The sequence below is a fragment of the Cavia porcellus genome, unplaced genomic scaffold (genome assembly GCF_034190915.1).
Source record: "Cavia porcellus strain 051 isolate PalLab524CR breed Dunkin Hartley unplaced genomic scaffold, mCavPor4.1 scaffold_19, whole genome shotgun sequence".
NCBI lineage: Eukaryota > Metazoa > Chordata > Mammalia > Rodentia > Caviidae > Cavia > Cavia porcellus.
In genome coordinates, this window is record NW_026947502.1 from 34,578,642 (window position 1) to 34,605,862 (window position 27,221).

The 27,221-nt window shown below is 36.0% G+C and overlaps 1 protein-coding gene across 1 annotated transcript in view; it reads left to right on the top strand.

The window, feature by feature from the left end:
- Dcp2 (decapping mRNA 2) overlaps positions 1-27,221 on the top strand; it is a 57,278-nt gene that overhangs the window by 22,164 nt on the left and 7,893 nt on the right. The window contains exons 3-10 of the mRNA XM_003473178.5: positions 3,364-3,491; positions 4,028-4,126; positions 16,311-16,463; positions 16,592-16,704; positions 16,804-16,911; positions 19,963-20,098; positions 23,087-23,197; positions 25,138-25,189. Coding sequence (XP_003473226.2) covers positions 3,364-3,491; positions 4,028-4,126; positions 16,311-16,463; positions 16,592-16,704; positions 16,804-16,911; positions 19,963-20,098; positions 23,087-23,197; positions 25,138-25,189 — 900 coding nt within the window. The remainder of the gene's footprint in view (positions 1-3,363; positions 3,492-4,027; positions 4,127-16,310; positions 16,464-16,591; positions 16,705-16,803; positions 16,912-19,962; positions 20,099-23,086; positions 23,198-25,137; positions 25,190-27,221) is intronic.

A 27,221-nucleotide genomic window follows, 5' to 3' on the forward strand; every position in this document is an offset into this window, starting at 1 on the left:
TTCTGGATAAGATTTTTGCATATAACTGTGCACGTAAGTTTTTGTACTTTCTTTGCCATTAGAAAGTAAACATAAAACTATTTTAGTTTAATATCACGGGGAAGAACTTTAGTGAGTTCTTCTGTTAAATAACTAAATGGTTACTCTGTGCCACACATTATAAACTGAATAAGGAAAACTCATTGTTTTCAACGTGGAAACAGGAAAAGAATCACAGTTCAGTATGGTAAGATAAATAGTACAGTACAGAGTTCAGAGAGAGGAGAGAAGGATCAAGATTTGCGGTTACTAGTTCGATCCTGAACTTACCACTCAGAGATCTTGGGAAAGTTATTTAAGGTTTCCTGTTCTTAGTCTCTTTATCAAAAAAGGAAAATTAGTAATTGTGTCTAATTCAAAGCATAAGTTTGAAAATTATGCTAATTTGTACATGTAAATTGTTTAGGGCAGTGCCTGGTGATCAATACTTGTTAACTACAGACTCTACTTAAAAACTGTACACACAGCAGGGAAAGTAATACGAGTTTTTTTTTTTTTTTAAACAGGTATTGTTTCCCTTGTATAGAGGATCCGTACAAGTTGTTGTATATTGTAGAAAACTTTAGAGAATTTGAAAATGCATGCGCAACCATCTCAATAACCAAGGTTACGCAAGCAGCAGCTCACCATACTATTAAAGGTCAGGAAGCTGATGGCTTCCACTTTGAGCACCTCTTGTAATTATTGAGGCTAAGCGTAACTTGTATTAATCTCATAATGTCTCACTCATTTATTGTTAAATATTTATACAAGTTTTTCTTTTCCTGATGCATGTATACATTTTTTGATTGTAACTTTTGAAATTTTTAGATGACTCTTTTGGAGAAAATATGTGTGAGAAAGATCTATGAGGATATGAAAAAAGTAACATGTATTTTAGCATAAATGAGAAATAAGTGATGGCAGAGAGTAAGTGGTAGTCTAAAACAGTCTGTGGACCACATTTGCTTGAAAAAGTAACAGCATTTTCAAAAGACTTTTGGGGGAAACCCCTGCAAATTACACAAAAAGTGAAAAAATTTAGTGAACTAGAGCATACTTTTTGTGTGTGTTTCATTCCCGTTTTGTCATATTTCTCTGTAGAAAGAATTTCGAAATAGTGTGGACAATGAATTGGAAGAAGTCAAGATTGCATGCTGAGATGCTTTTTATTTAGGAGAGAGAATGAAAACATGATATGTAGGAGATAAAGTTGGTAATTACTTGAATATCTAGGGCCCAGAAGATTTCTGCAGTTGGGTGGATGAAGTGTGCCATACTGTTTATAGGGAAATGAGGTAGGTATAGAGCAGCTGAGTTTGGGATGCTGGAGTGGAGACTGCGTTCCTTCGGAGTTAGCATGATTTCTGGAGCCACGTTCTTTGAGTTAGCATCCTGCCTCCCATTTACTAGCTGCATTTGTGGACAAATTGTGATACTTTCCAATACCGTTTTTCTGTCTTGTAAATTGTGCAGTCTTGCTGTTTTTCTTCAATAAGTAGTCAGCAATGTGGATAGATGTGGAGAGGTAGACTACAGTTCAGGGAGGAAAATAAAAGCAGGAGGGTACTAATAGGGAGAAAGGAAAACAATCAAGGACTGATGCAAAATGTATCAGTAAGGTAATGGTGAACATTTAGTTTTGTGACGATAAAGGTGTACCTTGAAATTATGAATGGTGACATTTTAAGGAGAAGAACAAAGAGGAAAACTGAATATACTTCCTATTCTAAGGTATTAGGTATTATCTTTGGGGTCTTTTTATGTTTCCCTGGTTAATTTTTTAATGAAAGAAGTACCTATTTAAAACTTATACTTTGGTTAGGTTAAAAAGAAAGTCTATGATGACTATGACATATAGAATTTTACTGAAAAATATTAAGCCAGACTTATACTGGTAAATAAGCTTTCTCTGTGTATCTACAGATATTCATGAGATGGTTAATGTATCCAAACATAGATCCTGTTTTCATCCTCCCCAAATGAAGGCATGGAATAAGATTGAGATTAATTTTGTACCTAGCTTTTAATTATGATGTTGTTATAGGTATTTACTCTTTGGACTTGCTAAGAGTCTTTTTAGTTCTTGTTACAACTTTAAAATCAAAACAAATTTTAAAATGCAAAATTGTGGAACACATAACATTCAAATTAATAAAATGAATTTAATGTGATTTTTTGTTTTGTCCAGGCCTCTCGTCTGAGTGGAAATATGGTGCTAACGTAAAGATTCTTTTGAGTTTGGTGTCTGTGTACTGCCACTTTTTATGCCACCTTTTCCTCTTTCCTCTTTTATGTTTCTTTTAGGGTATTACTTGGTATCATTTGACTATTGTGCACATAATGTATGATACTCTGGATATATGTTAGGTTTGATTCTGTTTTAGTAGCTCACAATAATTAAAGTAGTTGTGGTATGATTTCTGAAGTCCTATCGTGGTGTTTCATAAATGTGCTTACCCAAATAATTATTATGTTTTTTTACTTTAACATTAGAATGAGAACACGGTACAAGTTTTTTTAGAGTACTTGAGAATCCTTAAAAATAAGGTTTCCATTTAAAAAATACTACCATAAACTATGAATTTTCATACATTTTTCAAAATTAGCAATTACAGTGATGAGATATTTGGTGGCACGGATTATTGGAAGGCATACAGTTTCAGGGTTTGAGTTTTACGCCCTCTGCCCCCATACTGTGTACTCTCCAGTTTGGGGGGATGAACATATCCAGTTTTTTTTCTTTTTTTCTTTTTTTTAAATTGGCAATCTTTCCTTAATACCTTTATTTACTTTTCTGTATAGTTCTTAAATCTTCTCCTTTAAAATATTTTTCATTATAAAACTAATACATGTATATGGTAAAGAAATTTAAGGGTATGGAACATTATATATCTTATCCCTAGTCCTGCTTCCCAGAGTTTCTCGTGTGTTCTTATGGTTTCTTTTCACAATATGTGTTCTCTATCTCAGTCTCCATCTCTATTCCTCCCTCTCTCCATACTTCTGTTTCTTGCTGTCAGTTTCAGTTCATTTCACTCTGATAATTATGAATTTGAAAGGTATTTGAGATACTACAGGTTTTGAATTCATTTGTGTTAACTCTGGGATCTAGGATTCTTCATTATCCAAAATTCACTTGATTTGTGTCTAGGCTGAATACAGAAATTAGCAATGAATTGGTTCAAGAGAAAATGAATATGGAAGAAACAAAAAATGTTAAACCTAAGTAAAGTGCTATTTTGAGTAATTTCATCTAAAATGCAGTTGATTTAAATAGGTCTCTTTCTGTATGTGATTTTTCAAGCTATATTAAGAGAGAAATGAATTTCCTTAACATTGTACTCTTCAGTCATTGCCCATTTTTGCTGCCTCAAGGTGAAGATGTGGAAAAAATTTTGGATGAATGGAAGGAATATAAAATGGGAGTACCAACATATGGTGCAATTATTCTTGATGAGACACTTGAAAATGTGAGTGTAATAAAACAAGAAAAGATGGGTGATCACCTGTTACTTTTCAGTTTATAAACAAAAGTTGTCGTGTGGTTCTTCTGGAGTACACTTAGCTCTATAGAGCTAAAGGGCCAAATTTGCGTATTTTGATACATTCTGGGTCTTAAGATTTTGTAGTGGTTGCAGTTATAGCTCATTCCAAAAAAATGTCATTTTATTACTGAAAAACCAATTTTTAAAAAAAGGCAAAATGCCTATCTTTAGAGTAATAGTATACTTAGACTTATGGGAGTCTTTTTAAGTCAAATGCCATGTACAGTCATCGGTATAGTTCGTGAATTTTCTCCTTTAAAATATTTTTCATTATAAAACTAGTACATGTATATGGTAAAGAAATTTAAGGGTATGGAACATTATATATCTTATCCCTAGCCCTGCTTCCCAGAGTTTCTCGTGTGTTCTTATGGTAGTAGTAGTTACTTGAAAAATGTCTTTCATTTTAGGAGCATTCGAAAGAAAGGCAAGTTTGAGTTACATTTCTGCTTGTTTTGTAGGTACTACTGGTTCAGGGGTACCTAGCAAAATCAGGCTGGGGATTTCCAAAAGGAAAAGTAAATAAAGAAGAAGCTCCTCATGATTGTGCTGCTAGAGAGGTAAGTACTGCTGTCTCAAGCAGTGTATTTGATTGTTAGTTTCCAGGTATTGTCTAACCACTTACCAGTCCAGTTATTTAAATGCCAGAATGACCAAAAATGTCATATTTTTTATTGATTTTTATAAGACAATCAATATAAAAAGACCAGTTTTGCTGAATGTATTTAATGTAAGAATCTACTAGTTAAATGACACTTGGGATAGTGTGAAACGCGCTGCCTGAGTGAGGCTTGGTGTAAACTGGTAAGTGGTTACAGCTGTGTGGGCCTGTTCTTTGAGCCAATCTAATCTTCTTTCTAAAACTTAAGAGTTCAGGAAGTACTGTAACTTACAACATAACCATGATTGTTTTGTCCCTGTATGTACCTTGCCGTTTATTTTTGTTTCCATTTGTTTTCCTCCCTTTTTTCCCTCTATTTTTGTTTTTGTGGTACTGTGCTTTTGCACTGTGCTACACTTCCAGCCCTTCTTTATTCTTTATTTTCAGAAGAATGTTTTTAAGTTACTAAGTTGCCCGGGCTGGTCTTGAACCTGCAGTCCTCCTCCCTCCACTTCACTCAGAGCTGGGATTACAGGTGTGCATCTCATTGGACTGTCCACTTTAAAAATCATTTCCTTTGCTTTCTTTTTTTATGATGGTGTGTTCTCAACCTTTTAGGATTGACTTTGTAATTGCAAAACATTTCAGCTATTACATTCCTTGTTTTGTAGTTTTGACTTTTATGTAGGTGTACAAATGGGAGTATTCTGAGAAATTTACATTTGTTGCTTGAGAGCCTATGCCTGTAAGATGAAGTTTAATTCTTGAAGATTTAAAACTCCATCTCCTCTCAGAAACACACATCTGAGTCATTTAAGAGATTTATTTGCTGTCCTCTGAATTTGGCAATTTTGTTCAGACCCTAAAATTTCGCTACGATTATTTCCCTACCTGAAATACCTCTCTTCTTTCTTCCTGTTTGAATCCTGTATATTTATGTTTCTAAACCAGCTCAAATTATTATTTTTCTTTGAAGTTCTGTGACAAATTAGCTTGTGTATAGGACTTCAGTTTCTTCTCTGTAAAGTGAAATTTAGAGTGGGTAAGTTTTCTAGTTCATCCTTGCTAAGAAGTCTAGTTTACCAGCCAGCTGTAGCCCACAGTAATCTCTGAACTTTAATAGTAGCTACTGTTACCATTTGTGTAGCATTAATTACATAGTACCTTGTATTTACAGTTCTTTATCATTACACTGTACTTTGTCTTTGAGATTTGACATGTTGACCTGCAGTAAGTATGATGTAATAGAAAGAGTTGCAGTGTAGAACTAGAAGGTCTTTGTTCTAGTGTAGGCTCTGTTACTTAATAGCCTAGAAGACATTGTTTTGGGAAAGTCATTTAATCTCTATAAAACAAATTTAGTAAGGAGAATCTCTTTCAAGAATGTCATAACTAGAAATGATAGCTTTAAGGAAGAAAAAAACCAAGGTAGTGATTTTAATTTGATATTTTTTTCAGATAGTAAAATGGATTTTGTGACATATTTTATTAGAGTCCATTGCCTTAGATGTTTTTCTGCAGTCATGTTTATTGCCTATTTTAAATGTAACTGGTAGTGAGGAATAAAAGTTCATATTCTCTTAAACCATTACCTGTTAGTACAGAATAAAACTTTAAATTCTTATAAACCTTTAGTAATTTCTAACATAGGGAAAGCAGAAATAATTTAAATCCTGTGAGGTAGAATTTTTAAAAATGGCTGAAAATACTGTATTTTAAATTCACTATGAAATAGCCTGTCCAAGCTAGTATTTGTGGTATTTGTAGCAACTTATAGATAAAGCAACCATCTCCAAATAAATTTTTGTGTACACCTCTAAACTGAAAGCTGTGTGGGGAGCAGATAATAACATGTCCACTGTAGGTTTTCTTTCCTGTCTGTAGATGGTAGAGGATGCAAAGGAGCAGTTTGTAAGTCTTCCCTTTTATGTCCTCACTCTTTGTAGTTCTCTTGCTCATTAGAAAGGACAGAGCAGGAAGCATGCTCATTTAGAGAAATTGAGCTGTAGTCCTGTTCATGTAGTTAAGACTACAGCAGGTCCAGAAAGGACACTGCTTTAAGTGAAGTGACACATTTAGGTTAAATTGTCAACTACTTCTATGATTGGATTCTCTAGCGAGAACTTGGGAAAAAAGAAAAAGTTGAAGTTAGAAAGTTGAACAGACTCACAACATCTACCTGTGTCTCACTATTGTTCTTCATCTTACAAATTTTGAACACAATACTGTAAAAAGTAAGAATAATGCAGGAATAGGGTGCAATTATGAAGAAAAAGAGAGAGGGAGGCAGTCACCCCCTCAGTTCAGCTGTGACCTGAGGCACCAGATTTTCTTTTTCATTTATCTTGTTTTCTGTACTAACGTACCAAGATAAAAGGCTATTCTGTCCATTCACTAATTTTAGTAACTCATAGTTATAGAGCCAGGGATTTAGCTCAGCGGCATAAGCGTGTGAGGTTGTGAGTTCAATCTCCAGTATAAATAAATAAATAAATAAATAAATAAATAAAATTTATTCTTAGGGCATAGGAAATAGAATGATGTAAAAATGATAAGATCTAAGGGAGAGATATCCAAGGAATAATGTAACTAGAGAGTGGGCATTGCTAATCTGAAAAACTTCCAAATCTGAAACACTTCTGGTCCCAGGCATTTTGGAAAAGGGATACTTTACCTATATTGTGGGAGAGTCCTGTTGCCATTGTTCCAGGTGAGGGACCTCAAACATTAGCTTAGTAGCAAGCCTGCAGTCTACAGTTATTAAACAGCACAGCAAGAATGCAGAAGTAGTATGGCTTTGAAATCCATACTACACTGTAAGCACTCAGAAATATATTAGTTGCAAGTGAATAAGCATATTTCTGAAAACTCAATTTTTTTTTTTTTTTAACTGGAAATCAAATTCAGGACCTTGTGCTTGCCAGGTAGGAGCTTGTGCCTCTGAAAACACTTTTTTTTTTTTTTTAAAGTACATCCAATTTTTGTTTTATTTAACTGTTCTCATTTGGATAAACATTGTTTTTTCTCTTTTGAGGTTTTTGTTGCGCTAAGAAAGGCAGAGCTTCTGAGGAACCAGAGTACCTTCATTTGACGGAGTTTTCCTTTAGAGTTAATCATGGCTTCTGAATTTTGACTAACAGCCTCTTTTCAAACAATGTGGCAGAAAAATACTTCACTTTGCCTTCTGTAGTTTTTTTGGAGTAGAGTTCTTAAAAGCAAGTCTTAACTTTGATTCCTGATTTTTAAATGACTTCTTTGTCGTAGAGAGTAGTTTGAGGGCTAAGGCGGAGTGTTGCTCTTTTAGCCTACTTGAACTGCCACAACAATCTGTCATAGATGGAGTGGCTTAAATAGCAGAAATTTACTTCTTAACAGTCCTGAAAGCCAAAGTATGGGATCCTGGCGAGAGCATTCTTCCTTGCTTTTGTAGACAGCCACTTTGTAACTGTTCACTCGGCCTTTCCTGAGTATATGCTAACGTGCTTGAGTGGTGTCTTATACAGGTGTCATCCCTGTCGGATTAGGACCGTGCTGCTAAGGACCACATAGGACCTTTATTGCTTCCTTTCATGGTGCTCTCCAAATACAGTTACACTGAATGATAGGTTTCTACCTACAAATATTTGGGGGGGAAACACACAATTCAGCCTGTAACACTTGGCCATTCTTGAATGGTGTAAATATTCAACCAGCTGGGATTGCAGTATGTCCTTCTGCCACTTGGTGGTACTGTTGCATAAAAGAAGCAGCATTGTTAAAAAGCAAACTCTTATTAGTCTTACTCCATTCTTTGTAATAGTTTTATTAAAACTTCATTTTATATAAGTCAAGACTTTTTTCTAATTTCTTAGCTGCTGATTAAACTTAGGCTGATGTGTTAAGCCCTTTTTTCCCTTGCTTTTAAAGTATGCAGTGTTACCATGGGTTCCCTTATTTTAAGTTGACAATATATTCATTTTTTTTAAAAAAATTGCATTCCTACATTTTATTAATGTTTTTAGTTATGTGTGGCAGTCCAGAGATTTTTGTTATACTGTAGCAGAATCATTGTGCATATGGATAGTCTAAAGAATCTGAGACAAACTTCTCAGAAGTTATGAGTAATTATCAAGGAAAGCCAATCTTATTTGATAATTTCCAGCCCTTGAATTTTTTTTTTTGTTTGCTTTGGGTTATTTTTTTCCAGATGAGGTATTACTGTGTATTTTGAAAAGAAAAATATGAAGCAGTTTTATAGTACAAAAGATACCTACAAGTACTTAGACACCTTTTAGTGGTTAGGGGTCAAATTCACTTCTAGTGTGTATACTTTTAGGGCAGGTGACAAGCAAGTTGTAGGGCTTGATAAATGGCAGAGCATGTATTCTTCCTCTGGCGTTGAAATGAAGTTAGCAAGGGCTTCTCAGATCTTTCCCTTGACTCAGAAGACTGCCATTTTCTGGCTAGTAGACTGAGCTTATGCTATAGTCAGGGATTGTAAGGAAAATGATTATGTTCAGGACATGTAATTTATAGTATTATTTATAATGGCCACCCAGTGAGTCAAATACAAAGGAAGTGCAGGAAATCTATCCACACAGTAAAGACCTAGAGAATCCAGCTGAGGGCCTGGATCCCACAACATTGCTCTGCATGAGTCCAGCGGAAGACCTAGAGCCCATGACAGTGCCCCCTAGGAGTCCAGCTGAAGACCTAGAGCCCATGACAGTGCCCCCCAGGAGTCTAGCTGAAACCTAGAGCCCATGACAATGCCCCCCAGGAGTCTAGCTGGAGGCCTAGAGCCCACAACAATGATTCATGCAAATCTGTTTACGGATATGCACTGGAAAGGCCCAAAGGTCAGTGGTGGAAGCTAAAAAATCTATGCCAGTGAGGTGAAGGAGCTGTGCCAGTAGACTGAAGTTTCTGCATTGTAGTCAAGAAAGGATGCTCAAAATAAGAACCAGGCTCCCCCAAAAAGTACCTCAACCATCTAACAGTGACAACAGAGTCCCAGGCTCCTCCAACGATTAGAATAGCCAAGTTCATATCAGAAAGCCAGTGTGGCAGGCTTCTCCTGGAGATTAAAAAGCACACATCTTCCCCTCTGGAGCCAGGACACCAAGCTCAAAGCAAGGACCAGAGCTCCCTTAGAGTGAACCCGCAGCCATTCTCAGTAACAACAAAGTCTTGATTTCCTCCAGTGATGAGAGCAGCCAAATTCATCTCAGAAAAAAGCTCACAAATGCCTCCAGGAAAACCAACAAATCTTTTTCCTCTCCAAGCCTCCTTTTTATGCTGGCAACAGTGCTCAGGTAGGCCATCCACACCCAGCACCATGCTGATTCAGGTCAGCTGGTGTTTAAGTTGACTACCAGTTACCAATCCACTACAGCTTATAAATAGTAATTGCTGCAACAAAAAGTTATTATGCTTTTAAGACAAGGGCTTGATTCATGTGGAAGGAGGGAACACAGGTATCTCTGAGGCTGTGAGGTAATCAGAGGTATCGTACTGGCCATCAGGAATGTCTGTGACTGGTAGCCTCTTCAAAGGGGGAGCCTGAGGATGAGATGGTTGAGACTGTGGATGAGGGTCATGAAGTATGTAGGGGAGCCTGAAAGAATAGCTCCTACCTTGTCAGACAGTCTGCTGCCTGGGAGCCTGGGTGACAAAGCTTTTATTCCGGTACTGTGGCCAGTGGTCTGGCTGGTGAGTTACTCCTGGGGAGCATGCTGGTGTGGGTAGGTATTCCATGGCAACACCAGTTGTCATAGATTTGCAGTATGGGTAGATCTGTACATGAATTATTTCAGCTTCTGTGTATCTAGCCAAGTAGATTGCTGTCGGTGACAGTCTTACAAAGGTGACCACCCCAGCTCAAAGACCTCTACCCAACGCTTAGTTAGGTACCTTCCTCCTATCTCTTTGCACTTATAATTGTATTCTAGTTTTTGTTGTTTATTTTTTTAAGACAACTTGAAAGGGATTAATTTTCAAATTCAGGGCCCTGGACAGTACCTGTCATTTACTGTCATCACAGTACAGATTTGAATGAATCCACTAAAAAGATGGAAACATTCTTGTTATCTGTGACTCCATAAAAACTGCATTAGTAATGAGATGATTTCAAATGTGGAGAAAAATAGCAAGAGGAATACAAAGAAAGGATCCACCAGTTAATGTTTTGCCATATTTGCTTGTAACTTTTGATACAGTTATGTATATGGTTATTATTGTATCTAGAAGTTCCCCTAAAGCCTCATGAAGTCATAGATAGGGTTTTTGAGGTGGCTGAATCTAGGGTGTGTGATGCTAGGATTAATAGACTCCTACCCTGGGTATGGGCGGCACTATCCAAAAGGTGGGTACCCTGCATGGAATATAAAAGCAGGTTTGGTTGCTGCCATTGCTTGATGCTCGCTGCCCTTCTGCCTGCTCTGCCATGCCATGGAAGTTTCTATTCTGTGACCCCCTCTGCTCTGTCACCTTGCCTTAGAGCCAGCCAACTGTGGACTGAAGCCTGACAGACCGTGAGCTAAATAAACCTTTCCACCTTTACCGGTTGGGTATTCTGTCTCAGCGATGAGAAAAGTATCTAAGTGACGGAATTGTTTAAGAGTGGTTTGCAGGGCTAACGGTGTGGCTCAGAGGAAGAGCGTTTGCCTCCCTTGTGGTAGGATCCTGGTTCTGATCTTCACACCACACACACCGAGTTGCAGACATGTCTCTTTACCCTTAGCTATTTCTGCATGTATCTTTGTTCATTGTTGTGGTGGTGATGGGATGTTGTTCATTGTTGAGTTGCAGACATGTCTCTTTACTCTTAGCTATTTCTGCATGTATCTTTGTTCATTGTTGTGGTGGTGATGGGATTGAGGATTAAATGTAGGCAGTGCTGAGTTATATCCCCATCCCTTTTTTTTTTTTTTTTAATTTTTTGAGTGGAGTTCTTGCCAAGGTTTTTAGGTTTTGAACTTGTTCATGACCTTGAATTTGTGTTACTCTTGCCTCAGTCTGTAAAGTAATTGGGATTATAGATGTGGCTATGCCCAGTATGTACTTTTTTTTTTTTTAATTGCAGTGCTAGGGATAGATTGCAAGCCTTATGCACATAGGCGAATCCATGTATTTTTAAGAGTAAAGAGTTGTTAGGGTATTCCCAGTTATCAAATTAAAAAATGTGCCAGTGATATGGTGCTGCTGTCTGGATAGTTCATATTCAGATTCAGTAATTACTCACTGTGATCCTTTTAGCAGTCCCCACCTCTCGCCCATCTAGAATCCTGTTCAGGCTCATTTATTACATTTGCATTTAATTTACAGAGCTCTTTAGTTTTCTTTAATCTGAAACAGTTCCTCAGTCTTTCTGCAGTACTTTTTTATTAATCATGTATTATTAGACACTATTTGTAACACAAAGTTAAAAAGGCTCTGCCCACAAGGAATTTAGATTATGCAATTTACTGTAGTTTCTAATTATTAACTGTAGTTTAATGTAGTTTCTAATTGTACAGATTTATGTGACCGTTTAATTATTTCTGATAAATTCAACAAAGAGATGTAAGGATGCAAATTGGAACTTTGAATGAGCAGAGGTACTTAGAGAGACCATGGCAGCTTTGTGCCATTCTCTCATACCTCCCCTATGCATCTCTTCATCTGAACCCTTTGTAATATCCTTAATAGTAAATGTAAAAGTAGAAAATTAGACCCTTACATTATCTTTAAACCCTTTTCGTTGACACTAAAATACATAAAGTACACTAATATGGACTGAATAGTTTATCATATATGTGAAACTGTCACTGGTCAGAACCTGAGGAAGTTCCCCAATGAAGAGATAGGACCTCAACTTGCATCACAGAAGAAACTTCAGGGCACATTATGTGAGGCATAGTTAAATTTCTTAGAGTTAAGCAGCAAGAGAAAATTGGAAAGGAACTTCAGCTTGAGGACTTGAAAGAGTCACATCTCAGATGAAGATGTGTCACATTCATAAAAGAAGATTGGTGTTTATGGATTGGTTGAGGTGGGCCAGAGTGGTCCTGAACATTTTCTCAGTTTTGGTTTTGCAGAACAACTCTGGGACAAGTCCTAATTGTTTGAGGGTACAATTTATTTTCCCTGAGAGAAGTGTTTCTGTTTGGGGCATTCTCGGTTTCATGTAAGCTCTGCTGGAATCTAAGATGACCTTAGGTTTAGAGCACAAACTGGAGATTTCTGGGCACTCATTGGTAGTTGAGTGTCTAAATCTCTTCTGATGTCCTCCATTTTGGAAGGGGAATGAGATGGGTTATGTATATTTAGAGCTAATTAACTATTTTGCCAGGTTTTAGACAGAGACAGTACTCCCTAAATATTTGCATGCCTATGTGCAAAGCTGAGTGAGAATTGATAGAACTGTGAAGGGGAGGAAGAGGAGGAGGACTGGCGGCGGCTGAAAAGATAAGAAGTATAAAATATAAGTAACCTTTATTTTGGGAATGCGGGGAGAGACACCCCCGACCCCCTGGGGCGTGGCATCTCCACCCCAGGCCGGCAATCTCTCCGTGGAACATGTAGAGTGAGGCACATAAGTAGCCTTGGCCTGGGGTGGACCCTAAGGGGCATTAGGGATGCACAGGTAGCCCATTGGTCTTAGTTGGCGCCAGAGGTAATTTCTAAGGGTGGGGGGAGATAGGAGCTCCTTGGCTTTGCTGGCTACAGTATCCGGCCTGGGCCAGCAACCCTTTCAAGAATCTGACCTAAAGTTTTAAGATAAGAGAATAGATGTAAAGTGAAGCGTACTGCTTTTAGTTACTTGCTGGGAATCTGTAGGATCAAAGGAACAGTGCCTTAGGAGAAAACAGAAACCATACATTTAATGACTTTTACTGCCATTGATTAGTTTTGCTTTTTCCCTGAGCTTCATACAGTAAGAATTTTGTAGTGAGTACTCCTTATATTTGACTTCTTTGGCTAAGTAATTCCAATGGTTTTTGTTTATGTTGTTACATTGTCAATACTTGGGTTTTTTTTTTTTTTCAGTAATACTCTAATATACAAATATCACAGTTCTTTGTCCATTCTTGTGTATTGTGTACCCTGTTTTTGCTATGATGAATAAAACCTGCTGTGAGTATTTTTATAAATGTCCTTTGAAGGAAGTAAGCCCTTAATTGCTTAAAATTAGATTTGCTAGTCAGGTATGGTGGCGCACACCTGTAATTCCAGCATTTGGGAGGCTGAGATAGGAGGATTGCTGTGAGTTTGAGGCTAGTCTGGGCTACATCGTGACTTCAGGGTCAGCCTGAACTGCATAGTGAAACCCCATCTCGAGTGAAAAAGAAGACTGGACTTCTGGAGCCACATATTCATAGTGGTTGTAGCAAATTACAAAATTACGTTCCTAATAGCAATATACTCAATGTCACAGAGCAGTAAACTTAAAAAGTGTACTACAGGGGACTGGAGATTTAGCTCAGCGGTATAAGCGCCTGCCTTGCAGGCAAGCAGTCATGAGTTCAATCCTCAGTACCGATAACAAGGAAAAAGACAAAAAAAAAATGTGTACTACAGGAGAAATAACTGCCATAACACCACCCACAACCCCCACGCTTTCCCTTGTTTGAAGCACACACCCCATCATTCTTGTAAAGCAGTTCTGGAAGTTCTCTTTTGTTAGTGCCTTTAGGTGTGCTATCATAACTGCCTCAGTGTCCTTAATCAGTTGAAAGCATTTACCTGCCCTGGGTCATTTTGACTTGGAAAAGAACCAGAGATCGCATGGTACCAGATCTGGTGACTGAGGATACTCTGCAAGGTTTTTATTTGACAAAAATTGCCATAAATGTTTTGCATTCATTCAGAACACGGAGGAAGCCATGACAGTGCAACTAAAGAACAAAAGAGAGTTCTACAAATGATTTAGAAAGTGACCAGAACAATGGGATAAGTGTTTGCAGTGAGGAGTACTGTATTTTGAGGGTAATTACTGACAATGTTTCTTTTATAATGTTTTTTCTTTATAATGTTTACAACTTAAACATTCACTGTATGTTTTATCATAGTATATAACAGTTTTAGTTGCGCTCTGTCCTACCCTGCACATCACATCACATGGAGAGTTTTGTAGTGCCGTATCATTGTGGCATTAATTTGTATTTTCCTAGGTATAAGGATATTGAGCACCTTGTAATGTTTTCATTGGGCTGTAGGGAGGCTCCTTCATTAAGTACCCATTTATACATTAATCATGTTGTCTTAACTGTAAGGTTGTTTGCCTTACTGAAATGTGAGCTTTTAGTGTGTTCTGAATATAGATCGTGGGAGTGCCTTCTGGCTTATGTATTTATTCCTGAGAAAGTTTTATGATCCTTGATAGGTGAACTTTTAAAATAAAACAGACAGTTATGATAGTATAGCTAATCCATCAGGATCGGTTTACCAATTAAATCAATATGTAATTGTATGTATGGGGACTTTTTTGTTTTGTTTTTGGCACTAAAATTAAAACCTAGGACCTTGTGCATGCTTGATGTATGCTTTATCACTCAGCTACACTGAAACTCACCCCAAACCCAATGTCAAAATGTGTATGTGGTGGTTTATTCATTCTGGGAAGTGATCAAAAGATTGCAGTTCTAGCCCCGCCTGGACAATTTATTGAGGCCCTGTCTCAGAATTTAAAAATGGACTGTATTAGGGGTATTGGGCAGTGGAAAGGCCCTGGATTCCATACCTAGTGTCATGCAAAATACACAGATAAACAGACAAACAAAAACCAATTTTTTAAGCTGTCTCACATATTAGATTAGACCTTCCTTTGAAAGAAAAGGAGGAGAAACCCACAGAGCATCTTACTGCTCTTTTGTTTCAGTGGGAATGCTGAGGCAGCATTTATGAACCATGAAATCTCCATGGTTGATGGCTTAATTGTATTGTTTTAAGTATACAAATGTCAAGATTTGGGAAAGTGGGAAGCCATAAAACCTTTACAGAGTCACTGAGGCTTCTGAATTGTATTCTGGGAAAGATGTATCATTTTGGTATACTTGGATGTCAGCAGTCAGTTTAACAGAACTGTGTGTACACCTGTGATACCACTTGTGGATTTTAGAGAAGCAAGGGACAGAATAACTTTTTTTTTAAAAAATCACATATGTTCTTTAAGTGTGGCATTGCAACAAGTAGTAAATGTATGGGAGGAGGTACAAAAAGAATGGGTAGAATAAAGTTTCCGTGTATTTTGAAAAGAGGTCTAGCCTGTGTGTGTTTAGAAGTATTCTGTTGCACAGTTAGGAAGTATTGAAATTAGATGTTTTCAATCATCAAAGGTCCTCAGTAGCTTCTAGCCACCAAGATTTTGGAAGCGGGGTAGAGAAAGACATATGAGTATTAGTAGAAGGAGAATTTTAAAGCTAGTGTACACTAGTGGTTTTTTACTTTAAGTAGAGGTCCAGTACGGACTCCTGGTTGAAGGGAAAAGCTGAGGGTTAGATGTCATATTAATCCCAGAGAGCTCTGTTCTCGTCCCACCTTGTTCTACTCCCCCAGTCCTTGCAGCATAGCCAAGAGAAAGCAGTTTTAAAACCATCAATCCAGTTCTGTTTGTCTATCCCCTTTCGTCAGTTACCATATACATCTTTCAACTTTTCTCCTTAAAGAGCATGTCTGTATCTCTCTCGATTCCTTCTGCTTGTGAATTTATGTTTCCATCTTCCTCACACCGAAGTGGTTGAGTGATTATAGCAGTACTTTTGGAATCTGTTCACTTCAATGAATTCTTATCACAATTCAATTTTCATGTTGGAAAAAAACCGTATATGTGTAAGACAATTTTTAATCTATATCTTGCTTTACTCTTAGATTTGCGGGCTCTGAAAAGAATCTGTATGTGGTCCTCAGTATGTACTTCCCTGTACTGCGAGCCACTAATGTATTCTGACATCTGCCTTCCTTTACTATGTGCTGGGGAAACTTTAGCTCAGAAATGGAAATAAGTTTTTCTGTAGTCAGACAGTTAAAAGCATGGCAGAGCCAGACTGCATCATCTGGCTCCCTTCTCAGTGTTTTCGTGCCTTTAATTACCTGACTTTCTGAATTTTGTTTTTGAAATAAACATTTTAATGCACCACGGTCTAATCATTAAAATTAGAAATTCCATCCAAATTTATTTCTAGGTCTTTGAAGAAACTGGTTTTGATATCAAAGACTATATTTGTAAGGATGATTACATTGAACTGCGAATCAACGACCAACTTGCTCGTTTGTATATCATTCCAGGAATTCCAAAAGACACAAAATTTAACCCAAAAACCAGAAGGGAAATTCGGGTATGTAACAGTTGAGAGTATCTGCAAGTGGCTGGACAGTGTCCAAATAGAATTAAAATTGAGTTGAAAATTCTGTTTTCAAACTCTTCCATAATAATTAAATAATTATCTTTTTTCCTGTGTTTCAGAACATTGAATGGTTCTCCATTGAGAAATTACCCTGTCACAGAAATGATATGACCCCAAAATCCAAACTTGGTTTGGCACCTAACAAATTTTTTATGGCCATTCCCTTTATCAGGTATATTTCTTGAATATACCTTATATATTTTTTTGAAATATAAAACCTTCATGTTCTGATATTTTACATTTTAAATGTGAATTTTCCATGTTTCCATAGACCATTAAAGGACTGGCTTTCTCGAAGGTTTGGGGATTCCTCAGACAGTGACAATGGATTTTCCTCAACTGGTAGCACACCAGCTAAACCCACTGTGGAAAAATTGAGGTAAATAAAAGTAATTTATACTCACATGTTTTTACTATAAATGTGTATATATATCTCTTTCCGTCTTTGGTAGTTTTTAGTACAGAAGCATTTTGCTTCTGAAGTTAATAGAGATGTAAGATTTCTTATAGATACTGTTTTGTTACTGGTCTCACTGTTTTAAAGGGATTTTGAGTGACATGAGAAAGGTTAATTGGAAAAGAGTTGGGTAGAAGCTTCAGGCATCTTTTATTTATTTATGTTCGTAGCATGTAATGTTTACAGTCCCTATGAGGACTTGAGGACGTACATAACACCTGCCACTTCCTTTGTTCCACACCCTTTCCCTCCCTCCCTCCCTCTTCCCTCCATTGTTGATCCCCTTTCTATTTGAGAACATGTATCTCCTTTCTGTTATCCATTTTATTTTGCTTTTTATTTATGTTTTGGGTTTCCCTTAGAAATGTTGTGATTTTTAGGGTTAGGTGGGTCATTTATTTCACTAATATTATAGGTTTCAAGGTGCATTCATTTTCTGACAAAGGACCCAAGTCTGTCTTTATGGCCAAGCAGCACAGCATTACGTGTAAACAGCATTTTCCTTATCCATTCATCTGTTGGTGGTCATACGGACTGCTTCTGAGAGTCAGCCATTAGGAACTGTGCTTCTGGAAACCTGTATTGCTGTAACAGGACGGCTTTAATTCTTGGGAAAATACCTTAAAGGGAAACAGTTGGGTCAAATGGAATTTCTAATTTTTAGTTCTTTGAGGAATCCCTATACTAGTTTTCATAGTTGTTTATCTTCCCACCAACAATGAAGCAGCACTGCTTTTCTCCTGCAGCCTTGCCAGCATTTGTTATTTGAGGTTTTGATGATGGCCGTTGTGTATGGGGTAAGGTGGAATCTTGATGTTTTAATTTGCATTTCTCTAATGGCTGGTGATGTTGAGCCTTTCTCAAAAGTTATTGGTCATTTGTATTTCTTCTGTGAGTTGTATATTTATTTTAGATGCCTATTTTTTAATTTGGTCTTTTATGCAGTGATCTAATTTTTTTTTGAGCTCTTTGTATATTCTGGATATTGGTCCTCTGAGGAGTACCTGGCACAATTTTTTTCCATTCTTTGGGTTCTTTCTTCAATCTGTTGGTTGTTTCTTTGCTGTATAGCTTTTTAATGTGATCTCAGTTCTTATTTTGCATACTGTTTTCTGTGCAAGTGGAGTTCTGTTCAGAAAGCTGTCCTACACCTGTGAGTTTAGAAATTTTACCTATTCTACTGCAGGTTAAGTGTTCGTGTTTTAACAGGCTATCTTTGCTCCAGTGTTTTTTGAGCCCTTTGTCAAATAATGTACTCAGAAGGATAGCAACTATAGATGGGTAGAATACTAGGAAAAGAAAAAAATAAACTTGTATTTTTGTAGTGTTTTTTTTTCCCCCTGTTCTTCAGAGAATTGAGTCTCTGAAGTGTGTTGAGATTTGTGTCTGTGTGGGGGAGACCAGAGATGCTGATTGGTTAATTTGTTCAAGTCAGCTGTGAAGACTTAGGCTTGGATTTTTTTTTTTCTTATTAGCTATATTATGAAGAGTGACTACTATATGGATGTGACGTTGAATAATTTTTTCTTGGTTTGAACCAGATTGTTTCCAAATTACAGTTAGAGTGTGGATCTTCATTAAATACATGTACTTTTGTAATCTGCTTGCTATAAACCTGCCTTAGTGAAATTCAAAAAAAAGTTTATCTCTATTTTACATTTTCTCTAATATAGATGTTCTGTTTTTGGTAAAGAGATTGAAAAATTAAGAATAATAAATCACATCTATAGTTAATATTTATTTTATTATAGATAGTATTCCATTTTAGTTGGGTTTTATTAGTTCAAGAGCTTGAACTAAATGCTGTAGAATAGTTTCTGCCTTTGAAAATTGATTATAATTACCAAGTTATATTCTGCTAGAAATAAACAGTATAGAATAAACAAGGTAGACAGGAGTGCTGCCAAAGAGTTAGGAAATGGTGACTATGTTTGGAAAAAAAAATATGCGAATGTTCATCGTTAGGAGAATCTAGGCACTGTAATGGGCAGTATCATTCCTTTACCTTTCAGTCCCAGGGCTTCTGTTCTTGTTCATGGATAAGGAGACAGTAAAACAGGTTTCATATAGATGTCATATTTATGGTTAGTAGGCATACTAATCTCTGTGGTGATGTGTTGGAGAAAATGTCTCAATTTTGTCTAAAAGGACAGAAAGACTGAAATTTTATGTGGGTTTTACATGGGGAAGGGCAAGAAGATAATGTGTTTTTTGAGATCAGTGGCTGTGGGCTGTACTATACAGATACATTGTACTACATGATGACACTTCTTACATGACAAACTACTGTGTGACTGTAACCTTTTATAATTAGATTCTTTTGCATAACAATTGAAGACTGTGTCTTTATTATAGTATCCATTGTCTTGTGCTCTTAGTTGTTGCTTTAGAAAGTTGCTTAATTTCTCATGTTTTCTTGTAAGATAGGTAGGACCCATAACCGACCTATGGAAGATCCATACTTGAAACATGCTTTTAAAAATATATGAATTGTATGCTATATTAAGAAGAAAGGTCTTGAAACAAAATTCCTTTGTCTCAAGTAAATTTAGAAAGAGTTATTTTCCTCAAATATTGAAGAATATAATCACTCATAGAAAGGAAACGATACGGATAATTTTGTAATGTTTGGGATGAAAATAATATAACAGATTATTCATTAGGGAAATAGTTGGACTGGAGTTGCAGCTTAGAGGTAGAGCTTTGCCCAGCATGTTCATGGCCCTGGTTTCAATCCTTAGGACTGTGAGGAAAAAAGTATATATTCAGTATTTGTCATTCTTCCAGATGCTGGACATAAAATGGTAGGCAAAATAATTAAGAATCTCTGCCCTACCACCATGGGACTTAAGAGTTAAGTCTTAAGAGAGACAATAATAAGATACATAGTTTGTAAATTAAACTGTTACGAGTGTTTAAAGAAGTCTACTTGAACATTTTCTCATCTGATTTTTGTTTTAAATTTTGGTGTAGTCGAACCAAATTCCGCCACAGCCACCAGTTATTTCCTGAAGGTTCTCCTGGAGACCAGTGGGTGAAGCACAGGCAGCCAGCGCAGCAAAAACCATACAGTAACCATTCTGAAGTATCTGACTTTCTAAAAGCAAAGGTAAGTGATACACTTTAAAATTTTTCAGAAATTTAGATCATTTGTTTTTTGTTTTTGTTGTTTTATTTTTTGAGCAGAGTCTTGCTGTGTGGTTCAGGTTGACCTCAAACTTGTGGCTGTCTTCCTGTCTCAGCCTCTCGAGTGCTGGGATTACTGGCGTCTGTCACCATGGTTGGCTACGTCATCTGTCTTTTTCAGTTGGAGAATTTCTTATTAACAGTGTATTATAAAATTTCATTTTCAGCCTTGTAGTAGATGATGATTCTACAATTTATCCATTCTCATCTTGATAGAAATTTGGTATCTCCCAGTTGGTTGCTTGCCTTCTTGAGTACATACTTGTAACAGTTTTCTCAAATAATGTATATTTTTAGCAAGATATGAGAGTTCTAGCCAGGTGCAGTGCCGCACATCTGTAATTCCAGCACCCTAGGAAACCAAAGGAGGGTGGTTGAAAGTTGAGGCCAATCCTGGGCAATTTAGTAACCTAGTGAAACACAGTTTGAAACAGAAAACAAAAAAGAGTTGGGGATTTAGTGTGAAAGATCTGGGTTCATGCCCCAGTCCTTTCCTCCCTGCCTTGAAAGTTTGTTTTCTTCTTGCCAGTATTTGTTTTTATCTGTACTTTTAAAATTTCAGTTACCCATTGCTTTGCCACACTTTTTTTTTTATTTTAAAGACAGAAAAACAAAACCAAAAAAATACAAGAAACAAACAACAATAACAAAAAACCCAAAGCAATAACAATGTAGGCTTTCAAATTGCCACTCTTTTAGTTTTTAAAACATACAGTTTAAACTGGGCGTGGTGGCACATACTTTTAATCCCACACACTGCCCGGGAGGTAGAAGTAGGAGTGTCACACATTCAAAGCAAGACCCTGTCCTCAAGGAACACACACACAGAGTTTGTCAAAATTAAAGATCTTTGTGTTTCAGAGGACATTAGCAAGAGAGTGAAAAGACAGCCTACAAAAGGGAGAGAATAAGATGTATCCCAAACCATGTGTCTGATAAGGGCTTAAAATCCAGAGTATATTAATTCCTTCAACTCAACAATAAAATTACATCCCCATTGAAAAATGGATAAATGACACAAATAGATACTCCTCAAAAGAAAATATTCAGATGACCAATACGTACAAAAAGGATGTTCAGCATCCTTCACTACTAGGGGAATGCAAATCTAAACCACAAATTCTGCTCATGTGTTAGGACATCAGTAATCCTTGTGCACTGCTGGAGGGCAGGTAAAATGTGTGGCAGCTGTGGAAAGCAATTTACAGACTCTCCAAAATCAGAACTGTAATTAGCATGTGACTGAGCAGTTCCCTAGATAACATCCATAGGAACTGAGAGCAGGAGTTTAAACAGCCTTAAATACTAATTTGTTAGTGGGATTATTCATATTACCCAAAAGGCAGAAACAATCCACTTGTCTGTCAGTAGATGAATAGATAAAATGAGGCGTATATGTGCAGTGGACTCATTTTAGTTCTGAGACATTCTAAAGTACAGGTGAAACTTGAGGATATTATCTGTGTGACATAAAGATAATATGTGCTTTCACTTTATGGTATAGGAGAATTTATAGAGATGTTGAGGGCTGGAGGAGGGGGTCTGTTTCTGATGATGAAAAGGTTTGGGAAATGAATGGTGGTACTGCACATGGTGTCTAATGAGGTTGAATTACATACATCAGGGTATTATCAGAGTGACGTATCTTGCATACGTTGACACCACCATGAAACACCAGAAAGAGCAGAACGATAGTGAATTAAAAGAGTGGTGACATGAATTTTTGAAAGCAATTATTACTCTAACCTCATTTATTTTAGGTATTTTTAGTATTGTAAATATTTTTATGTATTTTAAAAATCAGTGTTTATTCAGATAATCCTTTTTAATATGTTTAACTTTTAAATATATTGATTGGTCATAGTACTGGGAATTGAACCCAGGACCTTCACATTGAGCTACCTCCCCAGCCCTTTTCTGTTTTTCAAATTTTGAGAAAGAGTCTTGCTTTTAGTTGCCAAGGCTGTGCTTGAACTTGGGTTCCTCCTGCCTCAGCCTTCCACAGTGCTGGAATTTGGGATTATAGCTGTGTGCCCATACCCATGTGCCCATACCATACCCAGCTAGAGTCAGTCTCTTAAATAGATGTCTTTTCAAGATCTTGAGCTACAAATGTTTAAAAAGTATTTTGAGTCAAAGATTTTTCTCTTCATAAATTAAAAAAATGTTTTAAGTTAAACTTAGATTTTTTTTTTTTTTTTTAAACTCAGGTTAAATCAGTTAAACCATGCTGCATGGCTAGGTTTTCTATCAAACTCAAGAATAGTGGTTCAAAATTTTAAAATATCAGTCTTCATTCATTATAAAATAAGATTATTCAATAATGCTTATGTGTTTACTAATAATTTGAAGTAGATTTTTTGGGGTAATAATTGATCACATCTATTACCTATTTTTTTTGCCCTAAGAACTGTACTTACTGTGTCTCAGCTTTCTTTACAGAGTTCCCCTTTGATCATCACATAGCATTTTCAGAACTCATTTTTCCATACCTCCATTTTTTAAATGTTTTTTATCTCTTATTTCTGTATGTGTATATGTATGTGTGTTTGCAGTTGAACCCAGGGCCTTGTACATTGTGAGCACAAGCACTGTCATTATGATACTCTTCAGCCTGTTTATGCATTATAAATAAAAGCTGTATGTAGAAATGGGAATAAGACAAGAGGTGTGAAGATTCCTAGGAACCATGTGTGCTACTTTGTATCATTAGAGGAATCTTCCTTTCTTAAGCACTGTCTTCTATAAGGAGGTACATTGATGTGGTAATTTATGAAAATTTTCTTGACTTTTCTGAAACGTTATAAATGTCTACATTTACAAACATTGAAAAATGTAAACATTTTTGAGGTATATTCTTGTGTCTTACCTTGTACTGTGATTTATATTTTATTTTTTACTGGGAAAACAGAATCAGAATATGAGGGGAAATGGCAGAAAACAGTACCAAGATTCACCTGGCCAAAAGAAAAGAGCAAATGGGATTCACAGCCAGCCAGCGAAGCAGCAGAACCCGCTGACGGTAGGTCTGTCTCCGGTACCAGGCAGGCAGTTCTTCCTTTTCAAAGTGGAGCAAGGTCATTGTCCAGCACATTAATGTTTTGGGTGTTATCTTGTTTTAAATAATGCAGTGACCGAATTTTTAATGGAACTAAATTATGCTCTGTTATGTTCACTCACTAAAAATCTCTCTTTGGCCTCTCTAATTACAAGTTTGTAACATTCACTCAGTTACACATCTAAGTTTTCCTTTTTATATGACTATTTACATTTTGAGTAGAAAACACATCCCTTCTGGTTTTGACATTCTATTATATTTTCATCACTTTGAGTCTGCGGTGCTACTGTTCATATGCTTGAGTTCATTTCCGTGCAGCTGTAACGAGGCACCTGTGGATCAGTCTCCTACCATTCCCCTTGCTTCCCACAGCCTCTACCAACCACCGTTCTATTCTGAACTACTAGGTCAACTTTTCTGTAGCCATTATCTTAAGTGGAAAATTTGAGAGAACACTTTTTTATTTAAGTTGATTAAAAATAAAGCACTCATGGTCAGTATCGCCATTACACTAGGTCTAACTACATCACTATGGACATTTTACAGCGCTTTCTTTCATTATTGTATGTAGTATGTGCACTAGAAAATAATAAGAGGCTAGTATTGTCCTCATTTAGGTCTTTTACAAATACTAATGTTTATGTGTTATATTTTCTATTGATATTTCATTCATTTTTGTTTCATTTCTTTAAAAAGTAGACAATAACAGTAACCTCAGACTTTGTGAATTCCATGGGTGGTATTGACTTAGTTTGAGGTATAACGATTCTACCCATTATATGTTAGTATATATCCTTTTATTTCACAGTACTCTGATAAAAGTATTAAAGAGAGCAATCTTAAGTCTTCTCGTAAAATTGAACCTGTTTCTAACAAAAGCTAGAGAAATAGTTTCTTAGTGATAATATTGTAACACATGTTAATCTCAAATTAGTGTGTAAATTTAACTCAACATTCCCAAGGATTTTGGAGAAACTTCACAACTTTTGTCTAGAAAAACTCGTGTTAGATTTCTAAAAGTTTTTTAAAAAAGTATATTAAAAGTTTATAAATGAATAAGTGACCTAATGTATAAAAAGTAATAAACAATATGTGTACTCAATGTTAGAATAATTAGATACACTTAAATAGTATACACTCCTCATCAAATAGACAAATATAAAAAGATTGTGCAGTATTATTGCACATAGTGGCAAATGATAATTACCAATTGATACTGCTGTCTAGAGAAGAGCTAGCTACATCAAAAATCTCAAAAACTGCTTATCTCATTTTCTTGGAAGAGGAATTCAAAGAATAGTGACTGTCCATAATAATGAAAATACTCTATCCAAAAGAATGTTAATAAAAGCAGTGTTGTAGATCTATGCAACAACATTACCATACTATCATTAAGTCAGTAAAAATGACAGTGTAGGTTGCATTTATTAAAAAAGTATTTCATTCAAAATCTATTAGCATTTATAAAGGTTATAGAACTGGTAAAGATGTAGCTTGATGGTAGAGCTCTTCCTTAACGTGTGGGAGGCCCTGGATTTGATCTCCAGTACTGTAAAAACCAAGAAAAACTATAGAACAATGGTATATACTTTTTAATTCCATTTCAAAGCTGTACAGTTTTATGAAACTATAATCATACATGCCTTCATTGCAAAACTAAACATTGTAGTATTGATAGTAATTATCTATGGGTTGAGAAATGTAATGAATAAGTTTTTTTCCCCTTGGTGCTTCTATATTTAATCAGAATCAAAATAGTTTAGGCTTCAAAAAAGAAAAACCAGTGAAACAATAGAAATAGTGATTTTTATTCTTGTTTTTTTCTTAAGAAATTGGTAATATATCTTCTGATTTTTTTTAATAAGTGAAAGTAACCAGAGGCTGTTGTGTGTGTTTTCAAATAGAAATGTGAAAAGAAACTGCATCCACGAAAACTTCAGGATAACTTTGAAGCAGGCAAGTTCATTTGTATTTTGTCTCTTGCGTGGGATTTGATTTGGTTACCTAACACTGACTTTAGCACGGTTTGTTGTGAACTGTGATAGTTACTCAAGAAGAGTTACATCTGTTTCGTAAAGAGTTCATCTGTGTGCAGAAACATGCAGCTGGTTAAAATGAATTAATTTAAAAGATCAAGAAGGCATTATTGCTCTGTGTGCTATTTCTTTTGTGAATGTCAAACCTTGGTGCTATGCATGAATATTGTAAAAAATTTTATATGGATTTGGGCAATGGTGGTGAACCTGTGATGTGTTACTTGTTTTTCTTTTTAAGATTAGAAGATACTAGCATGTGAGTTGGTTTTTTCTTTTTTTTTTTCTGATTTAAAACTTAAGTATTTGGGTTCAATTACACTTTGAGATAAATAAGTGGATTTTGGGTTGCAGTTTGGGCATTCATTTCTAAAAGGTTTGCCATTGCTAGTTTACGGAGAGTACAAAGAACCAAGTATTGTAAAAATGAGGAGACGTCATTTTCATATGTATGGAAGCAAGCACTGAATTTAGAAGAAAACTTGATCTTATTTGATTATGGAGGTAATGAGAGCAACTTGTTAAGGTGATACCAGGGATAACTTTTGTTACGGTGACACTTGCATTTTCTCTATCTTTGGTCCCATTCAACCCAGGTATTCCCCTTCTGTGCATCTTCCCAGAAGGATTGAAAAACATCACACCACAGTGACATATGTGAAACCATAAGGTTCAAAATATACAATAGTCACTGTGAAATGGGAGGAAACTGTTCAATAAAAAGAAGAAACTAAGATAGGGGAAAAGAGAAAGGATAGAAGGGAAAAGAAAAAAATGCAAGTTAGTTATACCATTAGTGTCACTTAGTTCACTGAATAGGAAAGGTTGTGCTAATATTGATTGAAGAAATTTTTATGCCCATATTTTGTACTTGAGTGACTAAAGATAATGATGTGTAATTTATCAACAATTGTTACTTTTTCATTATTTTGTTGTGAAAATTTGTTTTACCTTTTCTTCTTAATATTAACAAATAAAGTAATTAAAAAAAAAAAAGTCCAGTATACTCTTACGTGCTAATTTGAATGGTTTGAAATTTTGCACCATAGCTATGCATTTATTTATCGTTTAAATTCAAGCCTGTTGCATGTGTTTCTTGTTTTAAAATGTATGAAATTTAAGCCAGATAAAGGCTATTTTTAAAGAAATGCTTTACCTGTCATGAGATGTTAACTGAAGAAGTAGAAATTGTCATTAAAGTTGAGCTTGACATAGGCTCACTTGTTTAGTTTTGCTTTTGGTGTCATGTGACAAAAAGCAATTGCTAAAAGCAGTATTCAAGGAGTTTTTTCCTCCCTACTTACAGAAGTGGTATAGTTTCAGATTTTACCATTTAAGTCTTTGGTTTTGAATTTATTTTTGTTTAAGGTATAAAATTAGGCTCCTGTTTCTTTTCTATGTTGATACCCAATTTTGTCAGCATCATCTATGGAAGAATCTATCCTTTCCCTCATTAAGAGTTTAGCAAAGGGAATATATCAGGGTAGAGATCCTTTTAATCGAATTTCTTCTGGCCACCTTCGTGATAGGAAACATGATCAGCTGATTGCCAAATCTAATTAACATATGATTAGAGGGGCTGGGGATTTAGCTCAGCGGCATAAGTGCCTGCCTTGCAAGCAGGCAGTTGTGAGTTAGATCCCTGGTACGGATAAAAATGAAAAAGACAAAACAAACAAACAAACAAACAAAAAAACATATGATTAGAAATCTGTTATTAAACAGAATCTCTTAAAGTGTAAAAGGACTCTTTTCTTGGAAAGCCTCATTTCAGACTTTATTTTTGCATTTGCCTGTTAGAGTCCATTCTGAACGTGCTTTCCTTGTCAAGTTCCTTTCTATTGACTAAATAAGTAAAGCTCAGACTGTTTTTTGTTGTGCTGTGATTTTGAAAATTTGAGTTTTTCTTTGGTTTGATTGAAGTGGGTTTGTAAAACGATATAGTTATCCAAGCA